This window comes from Barbus barbus (assembly GCF_936440315.1).
Source record: "Barbus barbus genome assembly, chromosome: 12".
NCBI lineage: Eukaryota > Metazoa > Chordata > Actinopteri > Cypriniformes > Cyprinidae > Barbus > Barbus barbus.
Genome location: NC_136740.1, coordinates 17,759,251 through 17,778,585, shown reverse-complemented (window position 1 = coordinate 17,778,585; position 19,335 = coordinate 17,759,251). Strand labels below are relative to the sequence as shown.

The 19,335-nt window shown below is 39.6% G+C and overlaps 1 protein-coding gene across 1 annotated transcript in view; it reads left to right on the top strand.

Moving 5' to 3' along the window:
• LOC306878495 (multiple epidermal growth factor-like domains protein 8) overlaps positions 1-19,335 on the top strand; it is a 42,870-nt gene that overhangs the window by 9,739 nt on the left and 13,796 nt on the right. Inside the window, exons 2-21 of the mRNA XM_079430910.1 lie at positions 4,646-4,902; positions 5,547-5,710; positions 6,002-6,217; positions 6,315-6,495; positions 7,208-7,296; positions 7,387-7,600; positions 7,825-8,005; positions 8,538-8,683; positions 8,816-8,926; positions 9,807-9,958; positions 10,432-10,533; positions 10,665-10,812; positions 11,111-11,274; positions 11,771-11,956; positions 12,068-12,271; positions 14,033-14,275; positions 14,409-14,527; positions 14,653-14,784; positions 16,666-16,779; positions 16,892-16,975. Coding sequence (XP_079287036.1) covers positions 4,731-4,902; positions 5,547-5,710; positions 6,002-6,217; positions 6,315-6,495; positions 7,208-7,296; positions 7,387-7,600; positions 7,825-8,005; positions 8,538-8,683; positions 8,816-8,926; positions 9,807-9,958; positions 10,432-10,533; positions 10,665-10,812; positions 11,111-11,274; positions 11,771-11,956; positions 12,068-12,271; positions 14,033-14,275; positions 14,409-14,527; positions 14,653-14,784; positions 16,666-16,779; positions 16,892-16,975 — 3,122 coding nt within the window. The 5' untranslated portion in view covers positions 4,646-4,730. The remainder of the gene's footprint in view (positions 1-4,645; positions 4,903-5,546; positions 5,711-6,001; positions 6,218-6,314; positions 6,496-7,207; positions 7,297-7,386; positions 7,601-7,824; positions 8,006-8,537; positions 8,684-8,815; positions 8,927-9,806; positions 9,959-10,431; positions 10,534-10,664; positions 10,813-11,110; positions 11,275-11,770; positions 11,957-12,067; positions 12,272-14,032; positions 14,276-14,408; positions 14,528-14,652; positions 14,785-16,665; positions 16,780-16,891; positions 16,976-19,335) is intronic.

The following is a 19,335-nucleotide window of genomic DNA, read 5'->3' as shown; positions in this document are numbered from 1 at the left end:
TAGGGGAAAAGGAGGACGTATTTGTGGGCCGCATTTGAAGGATCCTACGAATTTGGACAGCCTTCGTCGCGGCGCTGTGACATAACATCCTTCAAATGAGTACTCCGAAGGATGCAGACCCTGAACTTCAGTCCGGGAGGAAGGGAGATGGTGACCTCTGGTGGCGACAGGGAGAAGCGCAGGGCCCGGACTCGTGACAAGTATATTAACAATATAACAATACTCGATATGAATATCCACTGTACCATTGTTACCGTTAGTGTTACTACAGTAAAACTATGGTCAATGTGGGTGATTTGTGGATTGAAACGTCTTCTAACTGTATCGTTGTTTCACTGTTTCTGCATCAGTGTTGATGAGAATAACAGCTCCGATTTATTTGGCTTTAAACTAGTTTAAATTAAAGAGATGTGATTTGTACTGGAGAACTCTGCGCTGAACTCGAGTGCTTCTTACTGGATTTCACAGCATTGTTTAGCACGAGATCATGACTGGTTACTGTAATAAACGCATACGCTCTAAGCTTGCGCTGTGCTGTTTTCTTTTGAGGTGAGCGGATAAAAGGTCAGTGTGGCGCGTGGTTCAAACCAGTACCACTATTTTGTTCCGCTTTTGACACGTTTGGCATTTAACATCTATCATGAATAACAGAGTGACAACGACTATCAGTTAGACAAAATGTCTTTTATCCAGTGTGTTTGAGTTTGTTAAACCCTGCGCTGCAAACACCTCTTAAGCACACAGAATAATGCAAGTAGGCATTTTTAATTGTTTTATTTTTGTAATCGCGGCTTTGAATGATTATGTAATCATGGCATCCATAATCGTAATCGCGATTAGAAATTTGATTAATTGTGCAGCCCTAAAACCGCTGGCCATAAAAGTGAGTACACCCCTAAGTGAAAATGTCCAAATTGGGCCCAAAGTGTCAATATTTTGTGTGGCCACCATTATTTTCCAGCACTGCCTTAACCCTCTTGGGCATGGAGTTCACCAGAGCTTCACAGGTTGCCACTGGAGTCCTCTTCCACAACGACATCACTGAGCTGGTGGATGTTAGAGACCTTGCGCTCCTCCACCTTCCATTTGAGGATGCCCCACAGATACTCAATAGGGTTTAGGTCTGGTTTAGGTCTAGAGACATGCTTGGCCAGTCCATCACCTTTACCCTCAACTAGGGGTCGACCGATTATCGGCCTGGCCGATTATTGGCACCGATATTAAGCATTTTTATGATAATCGGTATAAGTCATTTTCAACACCGATGTGCCGATAAAATTATTTAATTTTGAAACGCGCTATTTGGCTCTGATGCAGCCTGTCGGAACTCACCACTCTGTGGCCTAGAGCAGTCTCCGCCCACCGCGCATCTGATTTGTTGAGAGTCAGGAGTCCGACCAATCAACGTGGAAGACTAAAGGCACTCTAACACCGAAAGCGCTTGCTAACTGGTGCTGCTTCATCACGCATCAGTTATCTCTAAAAGGCAGCAGCAGACCTTGCACAAGTTGCAATAAATTACAATCCACTACACTGAAGTTGTAAAAACCTCAATATTATCTATTTATGGTTTCCGAGATGGGGGAAACGCAGGGGGAATTTCGGAATCCAGTCATATAAATGGAATTTACTGTATAACGCGGAGTCACGAAATTTGTCAAAAGTTTGGATGAATTAATGAAAAGTAGGTCAGTACACTTAAATCGACTCATGATATGGACTATCTGTAAACATTATGCTGCAAAAAGACTATTTAAATATGAATTCTGCATGTTCGGCGTGTCTCTGTATATGTGAATGGCACAGACGCGCGGTTTTGACACACACACACACACACACACACTGAAGTGCGCGACGCTCGCGGTGTTTTCCGCATCTGCCATGTCACTAAATGAGGACATAAATATATGAACGTCATCCCCAGAACTGCTCTGAGAGTTACTTCATGAGCATTTGACTGTTTCGTTTGAGTAAAACGATCGTCATATCATAAATAGGCTACAGAAACTTAAGAGGTCCTCATGGCAACCCGTCAAAATAAAAGTTCGATTTATTTACTAATACTACTACAATTATTACAACTTTTGTTTAAAAGAACAATCACACAATACGCTATTTCTTACATGTTTTAATTTTAATAGTAAACACATTTGTTTGCCAAAAAATAGAGTTTAACTCTCATTTGATTAAAAGATAAATTAATGTTTTATGCCTTCATTTGCACTGCTCTGTAAATGAAAACTAATGGAAATTACTGTCACATAGGCCAAGACTACGATACTGTCACATAGGCCAAGATTAGGATGACGGAAATTGGGACATTTCAATAGGCTATTGAACCAAGTGAGCCTATAACAGGCTATTAGTGTTATAGTTTCATTAAAATAGTTGCGGTCTTCTTCCCAACTTCTACAATGGAGCTATGAAGACAATTAAATTATTTACACTTATTATATACATTGTGCTTTTTAAATTAATCAACTGATGTGCATTAGATGATGAATTGAATAGTCACCTCTTGTAGGTTATGATTTAGTCAACCGAAAATGATTAATGAAGAATTATGAGAGGTTATGCTATTACACATAAATTTCTAACATGTAAATTATTGAAGCCAAATACTTACATTTCCCCAAGCTGTTTAGCTGTAGTATTTAGTATTCATAGGCTTAATCATGAAGCATGCAGTGGCCCCACTTTTAACTCTCTCTTTATATATTACCCTTATTGAAGATGGATGCATGGGGGAAGACAAGAGTAAGAAGTGCAACCAACACTAGGGAAGGCCGTTTTTGTCAGAGCCCTTGTTATTCTTAATTTTGACATTCATTTTCATTTTTACACCAGACATATATATTGGTTCAATATATCGGTTATCGGTCTACTTTGTCTGTAATAATCGGTATCGGCATCGGCCCTGAAAAACACATCGGTCGACCCCTACCCTCAACTTCTTTAGCAAGGCAGTGGTCGTCTTGGAGGTGTGTTTGGGGTCGTTATCATGTTGGAATACTGCCCTGCAGCCCAGTCTCTGCTTCAGTATGTCACAATACATGTTGGCATTCATGGTTCCCTCAATGAACTGTAGCATCCCAGTGCCGACAGCACTCATGCAGCCCCAGACCATGACACTCCCACTACCATGCTTGACTGTAGGCAAGACACACTTGTCTTTGTACTCCTCACCTGGTTGCCGCCAAACACGCTTGACACAATCTGAACCAAATAAATTTATCTTGGTCTCATCAGACCACAGGACATGGTTCCAGTAATCCATGTCCTTAGTCTGCTTGTCTTCAGCAAACTGTTTGCGGGCTTTCTTGTGCATCATCTTTAGAAGAGGCTTCCTTCTGGGACGACAGCCATGCAGACCAATTTGATGCAGTGTGCGGCGTATGGTCTGAGAACTGACAGGCTGACCCCCCCACCCCTTCAACCTCTGCAGCAATGCTGGCAGCACTCATTTCCCAAACACAACCTCTGGATATGATGCTGAGCACGTGCACTCAACTTCTTTGGTCGACCATGGTGAGGCCTGTTCTGAGTGGAACCTGTCCTGTTAAATCACTGTATGGTCTTGGCCACCGTGCTGCAGCTCAGTTTCAGGGTCTTGGCAATCTTCTTATAGCCTACGCCATCTTTATGTAGAGCAACAATTCTTTTTTTCAATTCTTTTTTTTTTACAAGCTGAACACTCACTACTTTATATTGTAGCAAAGTGTCATTTCTTCAGTGTTGTCACATGAAAAGATATAACAAAATATTTACAAAAATGTGAGGGGTGTACTCATGCTGCGTTCCAGGCAGGTTTTTGAGCCCGTAAGTCACGACTTCAAACTACGACTCACGACTTTGTAGCATTCCAGGCAAGTCACGCCAAACCGCCTGAGCGCAAGGAATTGTGGTACCTAGATGTAAACAAACCAGCACGGCGGACCGTACCATGTGGCGATATACTTTCACGACATACTTATCGTTTCAGACACATAACATTGTAATACATAATCGTGTGTGTATTATTTATTATTATATTATTATTAATGTGATTGCAACTTTATATTGTCCTAAAGTCTATTTCTCACCGTGTACCACTTGCATAAACACCGCATCCGTAGGGGTTGCCATTGTTGTTTCGCGGGCTATGTGACGTCAGAGCGCGGAACTGGGAGTACATCGATCTAGTACAAGTTCATGGGTGGGAAGTCACGGGTTTGACTGCTGTTCCAGTACACTTTCACGGGTAGAAGTTTGGAAAAACACAGGTTGCCTGGAACGCATGTATATGTATATAATCGATAGGCTATTTTAGAAAGGAAAATTTAAAAGATGAAAAAGAGAAATTAGGGAGAATCAATGAATGATGAATAATTTATTGCTATTGTGTGAATAATATGTAATCCATAAAGTAACTGTACTCTGATTACGAGTATTTTAAAATTGAATTTACTCTAATTACAATACTTAATTTTTGGAATCTGATTACGTAATCCAGATTACATGTAATCAGTTACTACCCAGCTCTGTAGACAATGTTCTTTTTTTGGCACTTTTTTGCCATATTAAAGGGTGAATGTATAGGCCTGTGCTTTGCTTGAGATGTGTTATTTGTAGATAACTTCAGTTGTTTTTTTCTCTCTCTCTACAGGTCTCCATACTGTGAGCAAACCCAACCACCCTCCAGTAGTTTCTCCATCTTTTTCTCACTTTGCCCTTTGTGGGTGGAGGAGAAGATGACTTCTCACATCTTCACTGTCCTACTGCCTGTCTTGCTGGTTCTGATACCTGCTACCTGGGCAGGAGATTGTAAGGGCCAAAGACAGGTTCTGCGGGGTATCCCAGGATATGTCACAGATGGACCAGGAAACTACTCTGTGAATGGGAACTGCGAGTGGCTTATCAAGGGTTGGTGTCAAAAACTATAAAAACAAAGGGGTGATGAATCAAAGAAGCGTTATTAGCATATAGTAGGATTTAAAATAATGACTGTTTTGCTTGTAATTCAAAGTCGGCATTAAATGAAATTGTTTTTTTTTTTTTTTTTTTGTAAATGCATGTTATTCATCTTATTGTGAATCCATGCATGCTTCATTTTTACATTTAATTGAATTTTTAACTGGATTTTTTTAACTTTATAACTGGATCTTCTGGTGAAATTTTCCAATCATTTAGTTTACTTAAATCCCATCCCTTTCTTACAGCGACCTTAAGTTTACATTAAGATCTGACTCCATCAAAACAACCACTGATGGATAGAACCAAGTCTGCACCCCTTTCATTATGTTCCTTATTTGATTATCCATTTCACTTGGATGAATTTCAGAACACAGAAGAAAATATCTGTTGCTACTTCCGTTTCATTGGGACTTTGTTGGTAGTGATGGCTTGATTAGTAATAATTACAACTACCAATTTGAGTAACTGAGTGACCATGACCCTTCTCTCAATTTGTATATTTATTACAAATGTCTACCTCTTGAAAGTGATAAGACAAGCACTTATGTTTTTTTTTTTCTGGTTGTAATGGGAACTCTTCTGTCCTCCTTCAGCTCCCAGCAGAAACCATCGCATTGTGCTTAACTTCACGTTTATGGAGACGGAGTGTACCTATGACTATCTGTTTGTCTATGATGGTGATTCCTACCAGAGCCCCCTACTGGCAAGTTTAAGTGGCACCACCCTACCACAACCAATTGAGGCCAAGTCTGGTAAGGTAAGACCAAAAGGATCAGTTTATACCTTTTATTCAACTGAGCCTGTGAGCCTTACTTTTCAGAGAATCAAAATGCTTCCCTTTCTATAATGCTCTTGATTCGACGAGATTGTGAACAAAGGAAGCTCCATTTTAGGTTTTTCCTTTTCTCTCAGCATGTGTCCGTGTTAGAACACTGTGAGTCATAAGAAACTATGCCAGCGCTCAAGTGGTAGACGTCTTGTTCACAGTCTGTCTTTATTTACCCACAGTCATCATAATTTGTTCATCTTCTGTTGTGTTCTTTACAAGATGCTGCTGCATCTCTTCAGCGACGCAAACTACAACTTGCTGGGCTTCAATGCCACGTACACGTTTTCAGTTTGCCCTGGCGACTGCGGTGGTCATGGGCGCTGTGACGTAGCTACTGCCCGCTGTCAGTGTCATCAGGGGTGGGGAGGAATGGACTGCAGTACCCCTCTCTGCTCCCAGGTCTGCACTCAACATGACCACGGTCGCTGTGATAAGGTAGGCAAAAATTAAGCTCCTCATTATGCATAAAGTGAGTACAGAATGTAGTTTTGTTGTTTTAATGTCACGTATTGTCTCCCTCTCTCGATAACAGAGGGGTGAGCATTGTATCTGCAGCCCTGGCTTTGTGGGACAGAACTGTCAGCTGGGTCTCCGTGACAACAGTGGGGCAGGGCAGTGGTGGGAGGTGAGCCTAGGTGACGTTAAAGCAGCCCCTCGCACCGCCTCTGCTGGGGTTTACCTGGCTTCCACTGGAGCCATGTACATGTTTGGAGGTAAGATGGAGGTTTTTTAGCTAACCTTTCCCATCACTGACTAATTGTTAATCATTTATCATGATTTGGAATGTGGGCAGATATTTTACATGTTTTTATGTAGGAAAAAACATTTATACTTGTGTTGTAAAATTATTAAGCTTAATATGTTTTAAGAATAACACAATTTAATAGTTGTTTACAAAATTAAATAATTGTATTTTATATTATCAGTCAGTCAAATTTCTAGATTATTATCTGTAAAATATTAACAACATTTTGTAGTTTTTTTTTTATACAGCATTTTATGTGTAAACAATATATAGTTTTTCCACTTTACAAAAGCAAAAACATAATGGAATAGTAATAGAAATTTTGTAAATGTAAAAAAAAACATTGTTGAATTAAAATCTATTTTGTGGGTGTTAACTTTGACAGCCTTAAAATACATTTCTACACTCTCAATTTTAGACTTGTTTAGAGAGATTTTACCAGAAAAGTTTTTAGATTTGTTATCATATGTAAATTTACAAAATCTGGTATAATTGTAACTGCTGAATTTTTGTGTTTGCTTGTTTTTTATGTTGTGTTTATGTAACTCTTGTATTATTCAAAATCAGTTTTTGCCATGAAGATTTGCCGACATGGCAAAAAAAAATGAATAACTACTACTACTCCGCTTTGAAGTACGCTTGTGGAGGGATTTATTTCAACCCTTGGTCTTTATTTACAGGGTTTGATCTGAACAGAGCACTGGAGGACCTTGTTGTTTACAATTTTTCGACCAATAATTGGGAACAGAGATCATATTTATATAGTCCAGTAAGTTTCTTCTCTTATTTTTGTCTTCCGTATTTCTAATGATCTGTTTTCATTTTAATCATCCTCTAATTAATAATATCTTTGTATCAGGCTCCTCGACATTCCCACACAGCAGTAGAATGGCAAGGCAACATGGTCATCTATGGCGGTGAGCTTGCCAACCACTCATTGGCTAGTGATGTCTGGGTGTACCGTGCACAGCAAGATGAATGGCAGCAGCTAGGCCAATCAAACGCTTCAGGGGCACCAAGGCTGGCAAATCACGCAGCAGCAATAGTAGACAACTATCTGTATGTTTTTGGGGGTGAGTAAATTGTATTCTCATTCTTTAGTGGAGAATATAAAAAGAGCAACATAAGCATTGTTGTCATTTTGTTAAAAAACACATCAGCATCATCATCTGTTCTTTCCTTTCCTGCCCTCTGTCCCCTAAAATGTCTAACCTATCTGGTTGTGTTGTTTCCTTGCTTGTCTTTTTATATATTTTTTACTTTTCTTTAAAAATAATTGATCGACCTGTCTTTACAGGAAGGACAGAGGAGGACATGTTTTCCTCATCACTGTACCGGTTCCGGTTGAGGGATAGAGTGTGGGAAGCAGTTCAGCCTACAGGCAGAAAACCACCTGCTACTGCAGGACACAGCATGGTCTACCATGCCCCTTCCAAAACACTGCTGGTATATGGGGGGCACAGACCTACCACAGCTAGGTATTGTACTCTTGTGTGTGTAGTATAAGCTGAATTTATGTGTTTGCTTATATCACTGTAAAATCTAAACCGTTATATCCCAGCGATTTATATAAAGTTTGATACAATGTGTATGTCCACATACTTTTATCTGCATACATACAGTATACACATGTAGAGCTCTGTGTATGCACTATATAGCATATTTCAACTGCTCGATTGTTTGTATCATTGCAAAATGTCAACTGAATTATTACCCAGCTGTAATCTGCTAAATATGACTGTCAGGCAGGAAGATATTATAAAAATTAACATTGTGATTTTCTGTAAAGCTGTATTGTGAAAAGCTCTAAACAGATAAATTTGACTTGACTGACAGCTGGAAATGCTGTTTAAAATCATATTGAAAGGTCCTAAAACCGATGCAAAAGTTTAAGTTGTAAATGTGTTCCTGTAGTGTAGTTTATAAGGAAAAATCACGTTAATAAATATAAGATAGTAATCTGCTGCTTGGGACAGTGTTCATTGGTCCTTCTACTCCTGTCTCAAACAGGTTCAGTGTGCGTGTGAACTCAACTGATGCTTTCCATGTTGAGAAACGGTTTTGGACTTCCTTCCGTTCACGTTTTCCTGCCAGTGGCCCGAGGGAGAGAGCATTCCACTCTGCCACCGTCATCGGCAACTACATGGTGGTGTACGGTAAGTAGCAATCACTTTGACATAGTAGTAGAGCTACAGCCAACCTCATTGTGTCTGCGGTTTGACTGAGTGAATGGAATGTGAAGACTATTATACCGATATTAATTAATGGAGATCTGTTTTTCCTCTTAGGAGGGAATGTTCATATCCACTACATGGAAGAGAAGTGCTACGATGAGAACATCTTTTTCTATCATCTTGGTTGCCATCAGTGGGTGTCTGTTGGGGAGAGCCTCAGTCAGCGTAAGTGTATATTTAATGGTCAGAGACGGAGTGAGTCTGTTTGATATGTTTAGAGAGGAGATGATGATGTATGCAATTGATGACCCATGCTTCCCTGAGGATTTGTTGCACGAATAACAGGAGAGCCTGTAAGAACTCATGTTCAAGATGCTTCAGCCTGACTGGGGGCTTGTTATGACCTACTCTTGAGAGGTCATTTGTTGTGTAAATTCCCTTGTGTCTGATGCAGATTTACTTGCCTGCAGCTTTTAAACAAATGGATTGATGAGAAGTAAAACTGCCCTCGGATATAAATGTTTGTTTTTTTAAATGTTATAACTTAACCACAGAAAGCTGACATAGGTTTGGTACCCCTCATAGTGCCTGTCAGGAATTTTAGCATTGTTATTTTTGGTTGGCAAGACATTTTCCTCAAAGTTGGTATTATTTTATAATGATGCTTCAGTTTATCCCACTAGAATATCGTGCATTTCACTGGGGGCTTCTTCTAACTCTTTAACTGTACAGCATTTTATTGTTTCCGTGCTTTAATTATTTTCAATCTGTTATTTACATCGTTACCTCAGGATCTACATAAAGGGATGTTTCAAGTTAAGCTCAATCAGCAATTGATTACCACAAAAAAAAAAATTTTTCAACCTGCCTTTCTTAAAAAAAAAAAAATCAGGGTTGAATTGAGGCAATTACAATGGAAGTAAATGAAGCCAGTCCATAAACGTTAAAATATACAGTGCTTCAAAAGTATAGCCACAAGACTTACATATTCTATGTTAATGTATAAAGTTACAGTAGCCCTCAGTAGTAGATGTGAGGCACTGAGTTTTTTTCAATTATTTGTGCATATTATTTGTTCCCTGAAATTTCCTCTGTGCTCTTATAGGAGGTGCGTCGGTGAGGGGCCGATATTCGCATGTCGCAGCTGTCATGGAAGGCCGTGTGCTGCTAGTTGCTGGCGGTTACAGTGGGGTTGCCCGTGGTGACCTTGTGGCATATAAAGTACCGCTGTTTGTAAGCAGTGACCCAGGAGACAGGGTAATACATTTAGATGATACTTTTTCTGTTTCTTTTTCTGTAAGTATTTGTACTTTTGAAAGTATGCTTATGCTCACCAATGCTGTATTTATTTGATCAAAAATACAAACATTAATATTGTGAAATATTATTGCAATTTAAAATAACTCATTAAAATAAATAAAAATATATTTAAAATCTGATTTATTCCTGTGATGGCAAAGCAGCCATTACAGTCTTCAGTGTCACATGATCCTCTAGAAAGCATTATAATATGCTGATTTGGCATTTCTTATATATTAATATTTTACTATTTTAGTGTAAAGCGATTCTATGATAAAAGAACAGCATTTACTTGAAACAGAAATCTTTTGTAACATTATAAATGTCTTGAATATCACTTTGATTAATTAAAAAAAAAATCATACTGATCTCAAACTTTTGATCGGTTATGTATATCAAGGTGTGTATATATGTGTGTTTTTGTCTAACAGGACACAGTATGTGCTGAAGCTCCAGATGAAAGCTTATGCCTCAAGAATCCAGAGTGCAGTTGGTGTGAGGGTCGCTGCCGGGAGTACCAGCCCAACAACCCGGTAATACTTCCCCAGGCTCCTTCACTTGCATTTTGCTGACTTTTGACCACTCATGCCTCTCTGATGCTAACAGTCATTTTCACTTGTGTTTCTCACTCCATCATCTGATTTATGTGTGTGTTTTTATACAGTGTGGCAGCACCGGATGTCTGGGCCTGGCTCGTTTTTTGTCGGACTGCCAGTCGTGTCTGGTGTTCAGTGGGGTGCCAAACTCTCTGCCACAAGTTTCTGGGGAATTCGGCTGGTGTGTGCAGAATGAGTCCTGCTTGCCTGTTTCAGGTAAAGAGAGAGGAGAGAGCAGACCATAACATGACTGTTAAAACAACCACACACTGCTCAGTAAATCTTTATTTCTAGATACTTTTACTGTCGGTGAAATAATATGTTACTGAGTACTGTTTGTAGATGACTTTTAGCAGTCATGCTGTGGTTAATATCACTGCTATGTGCTCTTCACTGGTTTACAAGCTAATTTACACAATTTACTTGAAAGTCAAGTGACCTGAGTGTGTGGCATATAATCCTTATAATCCCTGGCATATCATGAGTAAATATTGTACACTTTGACCCCTGGCAGAGCAAAGTGCATGCCGCGTGGACCAGATCTCTGGGGCGTACGGCTGGTGGGGGGAGCGCACGCGTTTCCTCACCTCCCTCCCCTTCTGTCGCACCGAGAACTATGTCCCGGGACTGCACCTGCTTACCTTCCAGCATCCACGTAATCAGTCACAGCCTGACAAGGTACGACAAGTTCAGTCCTTCAGCTCTCATGACCTTCTACACTTCCTTTCTTCTATACAGCTGCTCTAGGCATATAATTTCACTCCTTAAATAACAGTTGTTTCTGTTTGCCCTCTTCTTGTGATTTCACTTATAATAATCAGTGTTTTTTAGTATCATATTTTCATATTAGTTTGAAGTTTCATTAAGTTTTAGTGTTGTTTTTGTTTTTTCAATTTATTTGTTTTTGCTTTTTTAATGTGTGTTATATAGTTTTTATTCATGTGTTTCAGTTTTAGTTATTTTACTAGATCAAGTTAGCTAGCTGAAATTATTTTTTAATTTCAAGTTAAGTTTATTTTTGGTTTTAGTTTTAGTCAACTGTAATAACACTGGGAATAATAAGTTTTCATTCTTTATTTTCTACATCCAATTTGTTACTGTAAACTCTTCCTCTGAGCCCCCCACCCTGCCTCTGCTCTCCTTCTCTCTTACACTTATGCACACTTCTTCATAGGTATCTATCCTGCGCAGTACTTCCATCATCCTCAATCCATCCACAGAGATGGATGTGACCCTGCAGTTTCGGGGTTTCATTCATCCCTTATGGGGTGCCCCTCAGGAAACTGTTGCCATGTGGGCTCGATTACAAAAGCTCCACTTTACTGCTCAGATGGCTGCTGGACCCAACTCTCTTCAACTGGTATGGGAAATCACAAAATCGCGTTTCCTCTTTTAGACAAGAAAGGCATGGCATAAAGTCTCTTGAGACATGTAGCTTTCTAAGTCTCTTCTAAACCTTTCTTCCGTGCAGACGGATGTGCTGGGAAAGTGGTCCGCTCAGGAGGAGAAGGAGATCCGTATGCTATCCCGGCCGGATGGTTCCCGTCTGTTCCAGAATCTTACACGAGGAAACTGGTACCTGATCCAGGCGGAGGGCTACCTGAATAACTCCGCATCAGGACAGACCAGTGAGATGGCTCTTACCTGGAACCGCACAGCTTTACCTGGAGGCAGCGTAAGTGTTTATTACCGAACAAAGCAACTTAAAAGGAGACTCATATTGCGCATTTCTTCATTAGACATGATCATCAATGACCCTGCTGGCTAGTTCCTAGAACTACGTGGTGCGAAAGCACCTTTTGTTGTATTAAATCCCATTTAAGTTGTTGTTTTTATTATAACAATTTTATGTTGCATATAGGATTTAAATGTCAAATTATGATAAATTTATAACACAAATTTGATGGTTAAATCAAAAGATACAATCAGTGTTGGGGGTAACGCATTACAAGTAACGTGAGTTACGAAATCAAATTACTTTTTCAAGTAACTAGTAAAGTAACTCATTACTTTTAAATTAACAAGAAAATTAACTTTTTCAAATAAGTAACAAGTATTTTTGTTATTAAAGGGGTCATATGACGTTGCTAAAAAGAACATTATTTTGGGTATTTGGTGTAATGCAATGTGTTTACGCGGTTCAAAAAACATATTATTTTCCACATACTGAACATTATTGTTGCTCCTCTATGCACCGCCTTTCTGAAACGCGTCGATTTTTACAAAGCTCATCATTCTGAGAAACGAGTTGTGCTCTGATTGGCCAGTGCATTGTGATTGGCCGAATACCTTAAGCGTGAGACGGAAATGTTACGCCCCTTACTTATAAAACCCACTATAAACGAGGCATTTGTTGCATTCAGTGAGGACATAATTACTGATTATAATGACTCATTCGGCCTTTTTACGCATTGTGCCGCGCCACGTAAACATAACACCATGTCTGCATTTGTGTTTGTAGAAACGCCAAACAAGCACTACTCTACACTGCTCAAAACTCGCATTTGAATAGTCAGTAGCAAATTCTTTAAATATCGAAACGTACTTACAGGCTGTGAGTCAGAAACACCAGACTGTCCTTGCGACGTTGGAATTGCCCCACTTTATAGTGTTCAAAGCCATTTATAGTGTTCACATTGTAGGCTACTCTCTCCCAGGACCAACAGTCCTCCGTAAAATGCGCTGCTAACACTCGAATATTTGCGTTGTACTGTTCTGGAACAGTGTTGTAAATATAACTTAACCACTGATTTTTAGTTGTGTACCCATTTGGAAGGCCAAACAAAGTACTTTTGCTTTCACAACGAAACACACAGCGTCTCCATGACATGGCGGCGGCAACAATAATACTACAGCGAGAATAAAAGTTCCACCTTCTTTCTTTGCGTATACATTTGGGCGGTGTTATGCAAATCTTCCCACACCGAGACGTAGACACGTGGGGGCGTGTTTAAATGAGCCGTTTTAGGAAGGCGTGGCAGAGTCTTAACTTTTATAAAGAATATCTCTTTGGGTTTGAGACTTTAATTGTTGCAACTTTACAGATCTTATCTATGCACAAACATCTTGTAACACTCCAAAGACAAGTGAAAACATGAAATCGCATCATATGACCCTTTTAAAAATAAATAAGCAAGCCCAGCCCAGGTGACAAAAAGTAATGCAAAAGTAACATAATGCATTACTTTCAATAAAAAGTAACGCAATTAGTTACCTCTTTTATGGAGTAACGCAATAGTGTAATGCATTGCTTCTAAAAGTAACTTTTCCCAACACTTGATACAGTATTATAAAAATTATATAATGAATCATACAAAATATAAAAATTATACAACATGACCAATTATTTTTATTATTGATGTTATCTTTAGTTCCAGCCCTATAATGCTCTTCATTGCTCTTTTAAATTCTTTTCTTAATTTTCAACATTTTCTAGGAGATATCTTTCCTATTTCTCGAACCCTTCCGCTCCAATTCGTGTTCAGAGTACCGCTCATGTTCGGCCTGTCTGTCTGATCAGTCGTGTGGCTGGTGTCCCACTATGAACCTGTGTTTTCTGCGCTCTGACGTCGATCATCAGCCCTGCATAGACTCGCAGGGAGAAGAGCGCCACCTACTGCTCAACCCTCAGCATTGCCCACTGTGTGAGGAGTATAGAGACTGTGCCGCTTGCACTCAGGTACTGCATTCACATCAACATGTCTGAAAGACTGCCATGAGTGTTTTGATCCAGAGCAGCATGCAGTCTGTTTACCAGCTTTCATTTTCTGTAAGGCTGCAGTGGAGTTTCTCTCATGTCTGAATGTTTGTAGGACCCCTACTGTGAGTGGCAGATCAACTCCAGCAAGAAGGGAGATTATCTGTGCAGTCGCCGTGGGAGATTGGAGGGGTCTATCCGGGAACCAGGAGGGTGTCCTAAAGTTTGCAACCAGTGAGTTTGAAGTGATAAACTTGTCTATGAATTATTTGGTGTATGTATTATTTGATGAAGCTGAAGGACCTCAAAAAGATATCAACTTTAATTTTTATGTACCATCCTTTTTCTCTCTCTAACAGGAGGTTGACGTGTGGAGAATGTTTGTCTAACTCCAGTCAGTGTGCATGGTGTGAATCTGCGCAGTCCTGTTTCTACTTTGCTGCATACCTCACAAAGTTTCCCTATGGAGAGTGCAGGGACTGGTATGACAGGTAGGTTAGTGCAGCTTTTGTTGGGATTTTAGATCATTTGTCTGATAAAAGCTAATGAAATATGATATGTTAAGATATAAATAAGATATGTTTGCTCTCTGACCCTGCATAGACAGCAATGCAATTGAAATGTTCCCAGACCCAGAAACGTAGTAAGGACATCGGTAAAACTGTCCTTGTGGCATCAGTGGTTCAACCGCAATTGTACGAAGCTACGAATACTTTTTGTGTGCAAAGAAAACAAAAATAATTACTTTATTCAACAATTCTTCCCCTCTAAATCACGTCCTCCACCATTATCGAGAGTACCTCTGCAAATAAACCATTTGTGCACGTGGTGCTGCTGACGGAGAACACTCATGCTATGCGCCTTATTTACGTGCAGAGGAACGCACACGCATGTGTGGTGGTACTCTCCATAATGGCGGAATACCTGATTTGGAGGAGAAGAATTGTTGAATCAAGTAATTTTTTTTTATCTTTGTGCACAAAAAGTATTCTCGTAGCTCTGTAAAATTGCGGTTGAACCACTGATGACACGTGGACTGTCTTACTGATGTGTTTACGACGTTTCTGGGTCTGGGAACATTTTTAACAATTTGAGTTCCGAAGATGAACGAAGGTCTTACGGGTTTGGGACGACCTGAGGGTAAGTAATTAATGACAGAAGTTTCATTTTTAGGTGAACTATAACTTTACTAATTAAAACTGGGTACACTCATCAGATGAAGAATAAAATATGATGGAAAGCTGAATTGTCTGGAGTAAGGACATGATTTGGCCAAAAAAAAGCATACTGTTTGGTATATTGCATTTGCAGTTTGATAAACATTTTAACATCTTATGATTAACATCTCATATTGCTGCTGCTTAGATATCCAGCAAAATAAAACTAAACAAAAAGACTAGTTTACCCCAAAATAAAAATGCTGTCATTCATGTCGTTCCAAACCTGTATGACATTCTTTCTTCTGTGGAACATAAGAATGTTGGTAACCAAACCATTAAGCTTCCCATTACCTTGGGAATTACCTGTATTTTTTTGTTAATTAAATGGAAGTCAATGAGAACTGAAACTATTTGGTTACCGACATGTCATCTTTCAAGTTCCACAGAACTAATGGAAGAAGGTAGAGATGTAAATAAAATCAAATGACACATTCATTTAGCCACTAGGTATAAAATGTTTTAATCTTACCTGCTGGCTTTCACTTCAGCTACAGCCACTGGCTTTAACTTCAGCTACACATACTACATGTCGTTCCAAACCTGTATGACATTCTTTCTTCTGTGGAACATAAGAATGTTGGTAACCAAACCATTAAGCTTCCCATTACCTTGGGAATTACCTGTATTTTCTTGTTAATTAAATGGAAGTCAATGGGAACTGAAACTATTTGGTTACCAACATATCATCTTTCAAGTTCTACAGAAAAAAGCAAGTCAAACAGGACAAACATGAGGGGGAGTTAATGATGACAGAATTTTACTAGATTCCATTGTGTATTTTAAACTGTAAATGACTGAATAATTGAAAAATTTTTAGACAGTTCACTTTAAACTGTCACAAGACTAATAAACAATGGACGTAGACTTTAGTGTCATTGCCTTGCATTTACAATGTTGTTCTTTTGGAACCCAGTCAATGTGAATATAATTATAATAATATAATTGCATTATTAATGTAATTATTATAATTATATAAATAAGATGGCAAAAATTACTATTGAATTAATATTAATAATTATTATAATGAATTACAGTATATTAGTAATAATAATTTTCTTAATTGCTTTTCCTTCACTAGAACTTGTTGTATTATACTGCATAACCTTTTATTGCTTTTGCTGAAAATGGTCCTCTCTGATCTTCTCTCTCCAGTGTTCACTCTGTCCCTCAGTGTAAGCAGTGCTCTGCTCTTGCCACTTGTTCAGATTGTCTGCAGACGTTTCAGTGTGGCTGGTGCGGAGACTACAACAACCCCACTATCGGCAGGTAGGATAGCAACGTGTCTGTGAATACACCAAACAACCATCAAGTTTAGTAAATGTTCCCTGATCTCTGTTTTCCTTCTTATATTACTTCCTGCCCCTCTGGTTTTTCACAGGTGTTTGAGAGGTGACTGGGGTGGGATGGATGACCCCTCGGCTTTTAACTGTAGTATGGCTGTAGCTGAAGTGAAAGCCAGCAGGTAAGATTAAAACATTTTATACCTAGTGGTAGGGCTGTGCGATAAGACGATATTTGATCGTGGACGATCAAAATTACTGCACGATCCACTTTTTCAGAAAAATCGTTGTATCGCCATATATAGTGCACAACACGTTATATCCTTAGCAGTTCGATAGATGGCGCCAGGTTAACAATCTCGTATATGTTGCTCGTAAATTCAGTGAGATTAAGTGACGGAGTCAGTGACAATGGAGGGAAACACGGAGGAGTTGGTTCCTAAAAAAAATGCAACTTCTGTAATATGGAAATGGTTCGGATTTTTGCTAACAGACACAGCGCAAACAACAGTTATTTGCAAATGTTGCAATGATAAGATTCGCACGACGGATAGCAACACAACGAACCTTTTTAACCACCTCAAGAGAAAGCACCCGAAAGAATATGCAGAGAGTCAAATTTTAAAAGGACCCCACGCGAGTACATCACCAGGTACAACCAAGCAGCCAGAAACGACAAGGCTTAAACAAACAACTCTAATGAAAGAAACGTATCAGAAAGGAACTCCGTATGAGAGAACGAGCAAGCGCTGGAAAGACGTAACTGATGCCGTGACATTTTACCTGACCAAAGACATGATTCCTATAAAGACTGTGGAAAATGAGGGCTTTAAAAGACTGTTCAAAGTCGTAGATCCACGTTACGAAATACCCAGTCGCAAATATTTTTCCTCCACTGCCATTCCACAGCTTTATTCAGAGTGCCGCAGCAAGATTCAAAATAAAATTCAAAACGTAAAGTTTTTTGCTACAACGGCTGATTTATGGTCTAGCCGTACGTCAGAGCCGTATTTAAGTCTGACGATTCACTTTATTCATGAGTGGAAGTTGTGCAGTGCGTGTCTAGAAACAACATATTTTCCACAAGACCACACAGGCGAGCTCATAGCGCAAGGTCTTAGGGACGCGCTTGAATGTTGGGGACTGAAAGAAGCAAACATGACCTGTATGACGACAGATAGTGGGGCCAATATGGTGAAGGCATTGGAGCTCAACAGCTGGACTCGTCTGCAGTGTTTTGGGCACAGACTCCACCTAGCCATCGGTAAGTGCAACTAAAAATAATAATGGTCTCCGATATTCAGCTATTATAATAAATCATTGCAAATTACATTAGGAACTTTGAAAATCATGAGATTAGTTTGCTATAATAATTGCACTGGTATGAGTAAATGTTTCGTAAATGCAATGTTATATATACATTTAAACATTTTATATACATTTTTACATTGTGTTGTGCATTAGGTTAAATCTAATTGATACATTGTTCTTTTTTTTCTTTTTCTTTTTTTTTTTAGAAAAAAGTGCCAAAGACCCTCGTGTTGAACGTGCAACATCTGTCTGCAAGAAAGTTGTCAGCACATTCTCCTTTAGCTGGAAGAAAAAGAGGGAACTAAGTGATGCTCAAGCTGAGCTAAAGCTACCTCAACAGAAGCTCATCACTGAGTCCCCAACACGATGGTGTTCGAGGCTCAGCATGATTGAGCGAGTGCTTGACCAGGAAAAGGCGATTTCTCAGGTCCTGAAGGCAGACAAGAAGACAAGGCATTTGGTCCCATCATGGCAAGATGTTGACGTGATGGAGTCTATGAAAAAGGCACTGAGTCCACTGAGAGACTTTACTGATGCACTCTCAGGTGAGGACTATGTGAGTGTATCTTATGTCAAGCCAGTGCTTCACATGTTGAAAGTCAACATTTTGAGCCTGAATGATGAAGACACTGAACTAACAAAAACAATGAAGACAACCATTCTCAATTACCTCACTGACAAATATCAGGACCCCACCACTGATGACCTGCTGGATATGGCTTCGCTTTTCGATCCCAGATTCAAAACACAATTCATTGCCAAAGACAAGGTAGAGGGAATACAAACCAGAGCTGTGGCTGAGCTGGAGTCTTTGATGACCATACACATACAGTATCCAAAATCAGATCAGCAGCCTACATCTAGTACCTCAGCCTCCACATCACAAATCCTTGATGAGGATCAGACACCACCCAAGAAAGCAAAGAAATCACTTTCCAGCTTTTTAAAAGCCTTAGGTGTTGCAAGTGCATCTGCAACCACATCAGTGTCCTCATCTGTGAAAGAGGCAATAGAAGGAGAATTGAAGGGATACTTGTCCACGCCAAATGCAGAAAGTGAGGTGGATCCGCTGGAATGGTGGAAAGTCCATGAGGCAAACTTTCCAAGAATTAGCCAGCTTGCTAGAAAGTATCTCTGCATTCCAGCCACAAGTGCTCCCTCGGAAAGGGCTTTCAGCACTGGTGGCAATATCGTCACCTGCCAAAGGGCATCTCTTAAGCCTGAGAAAGTG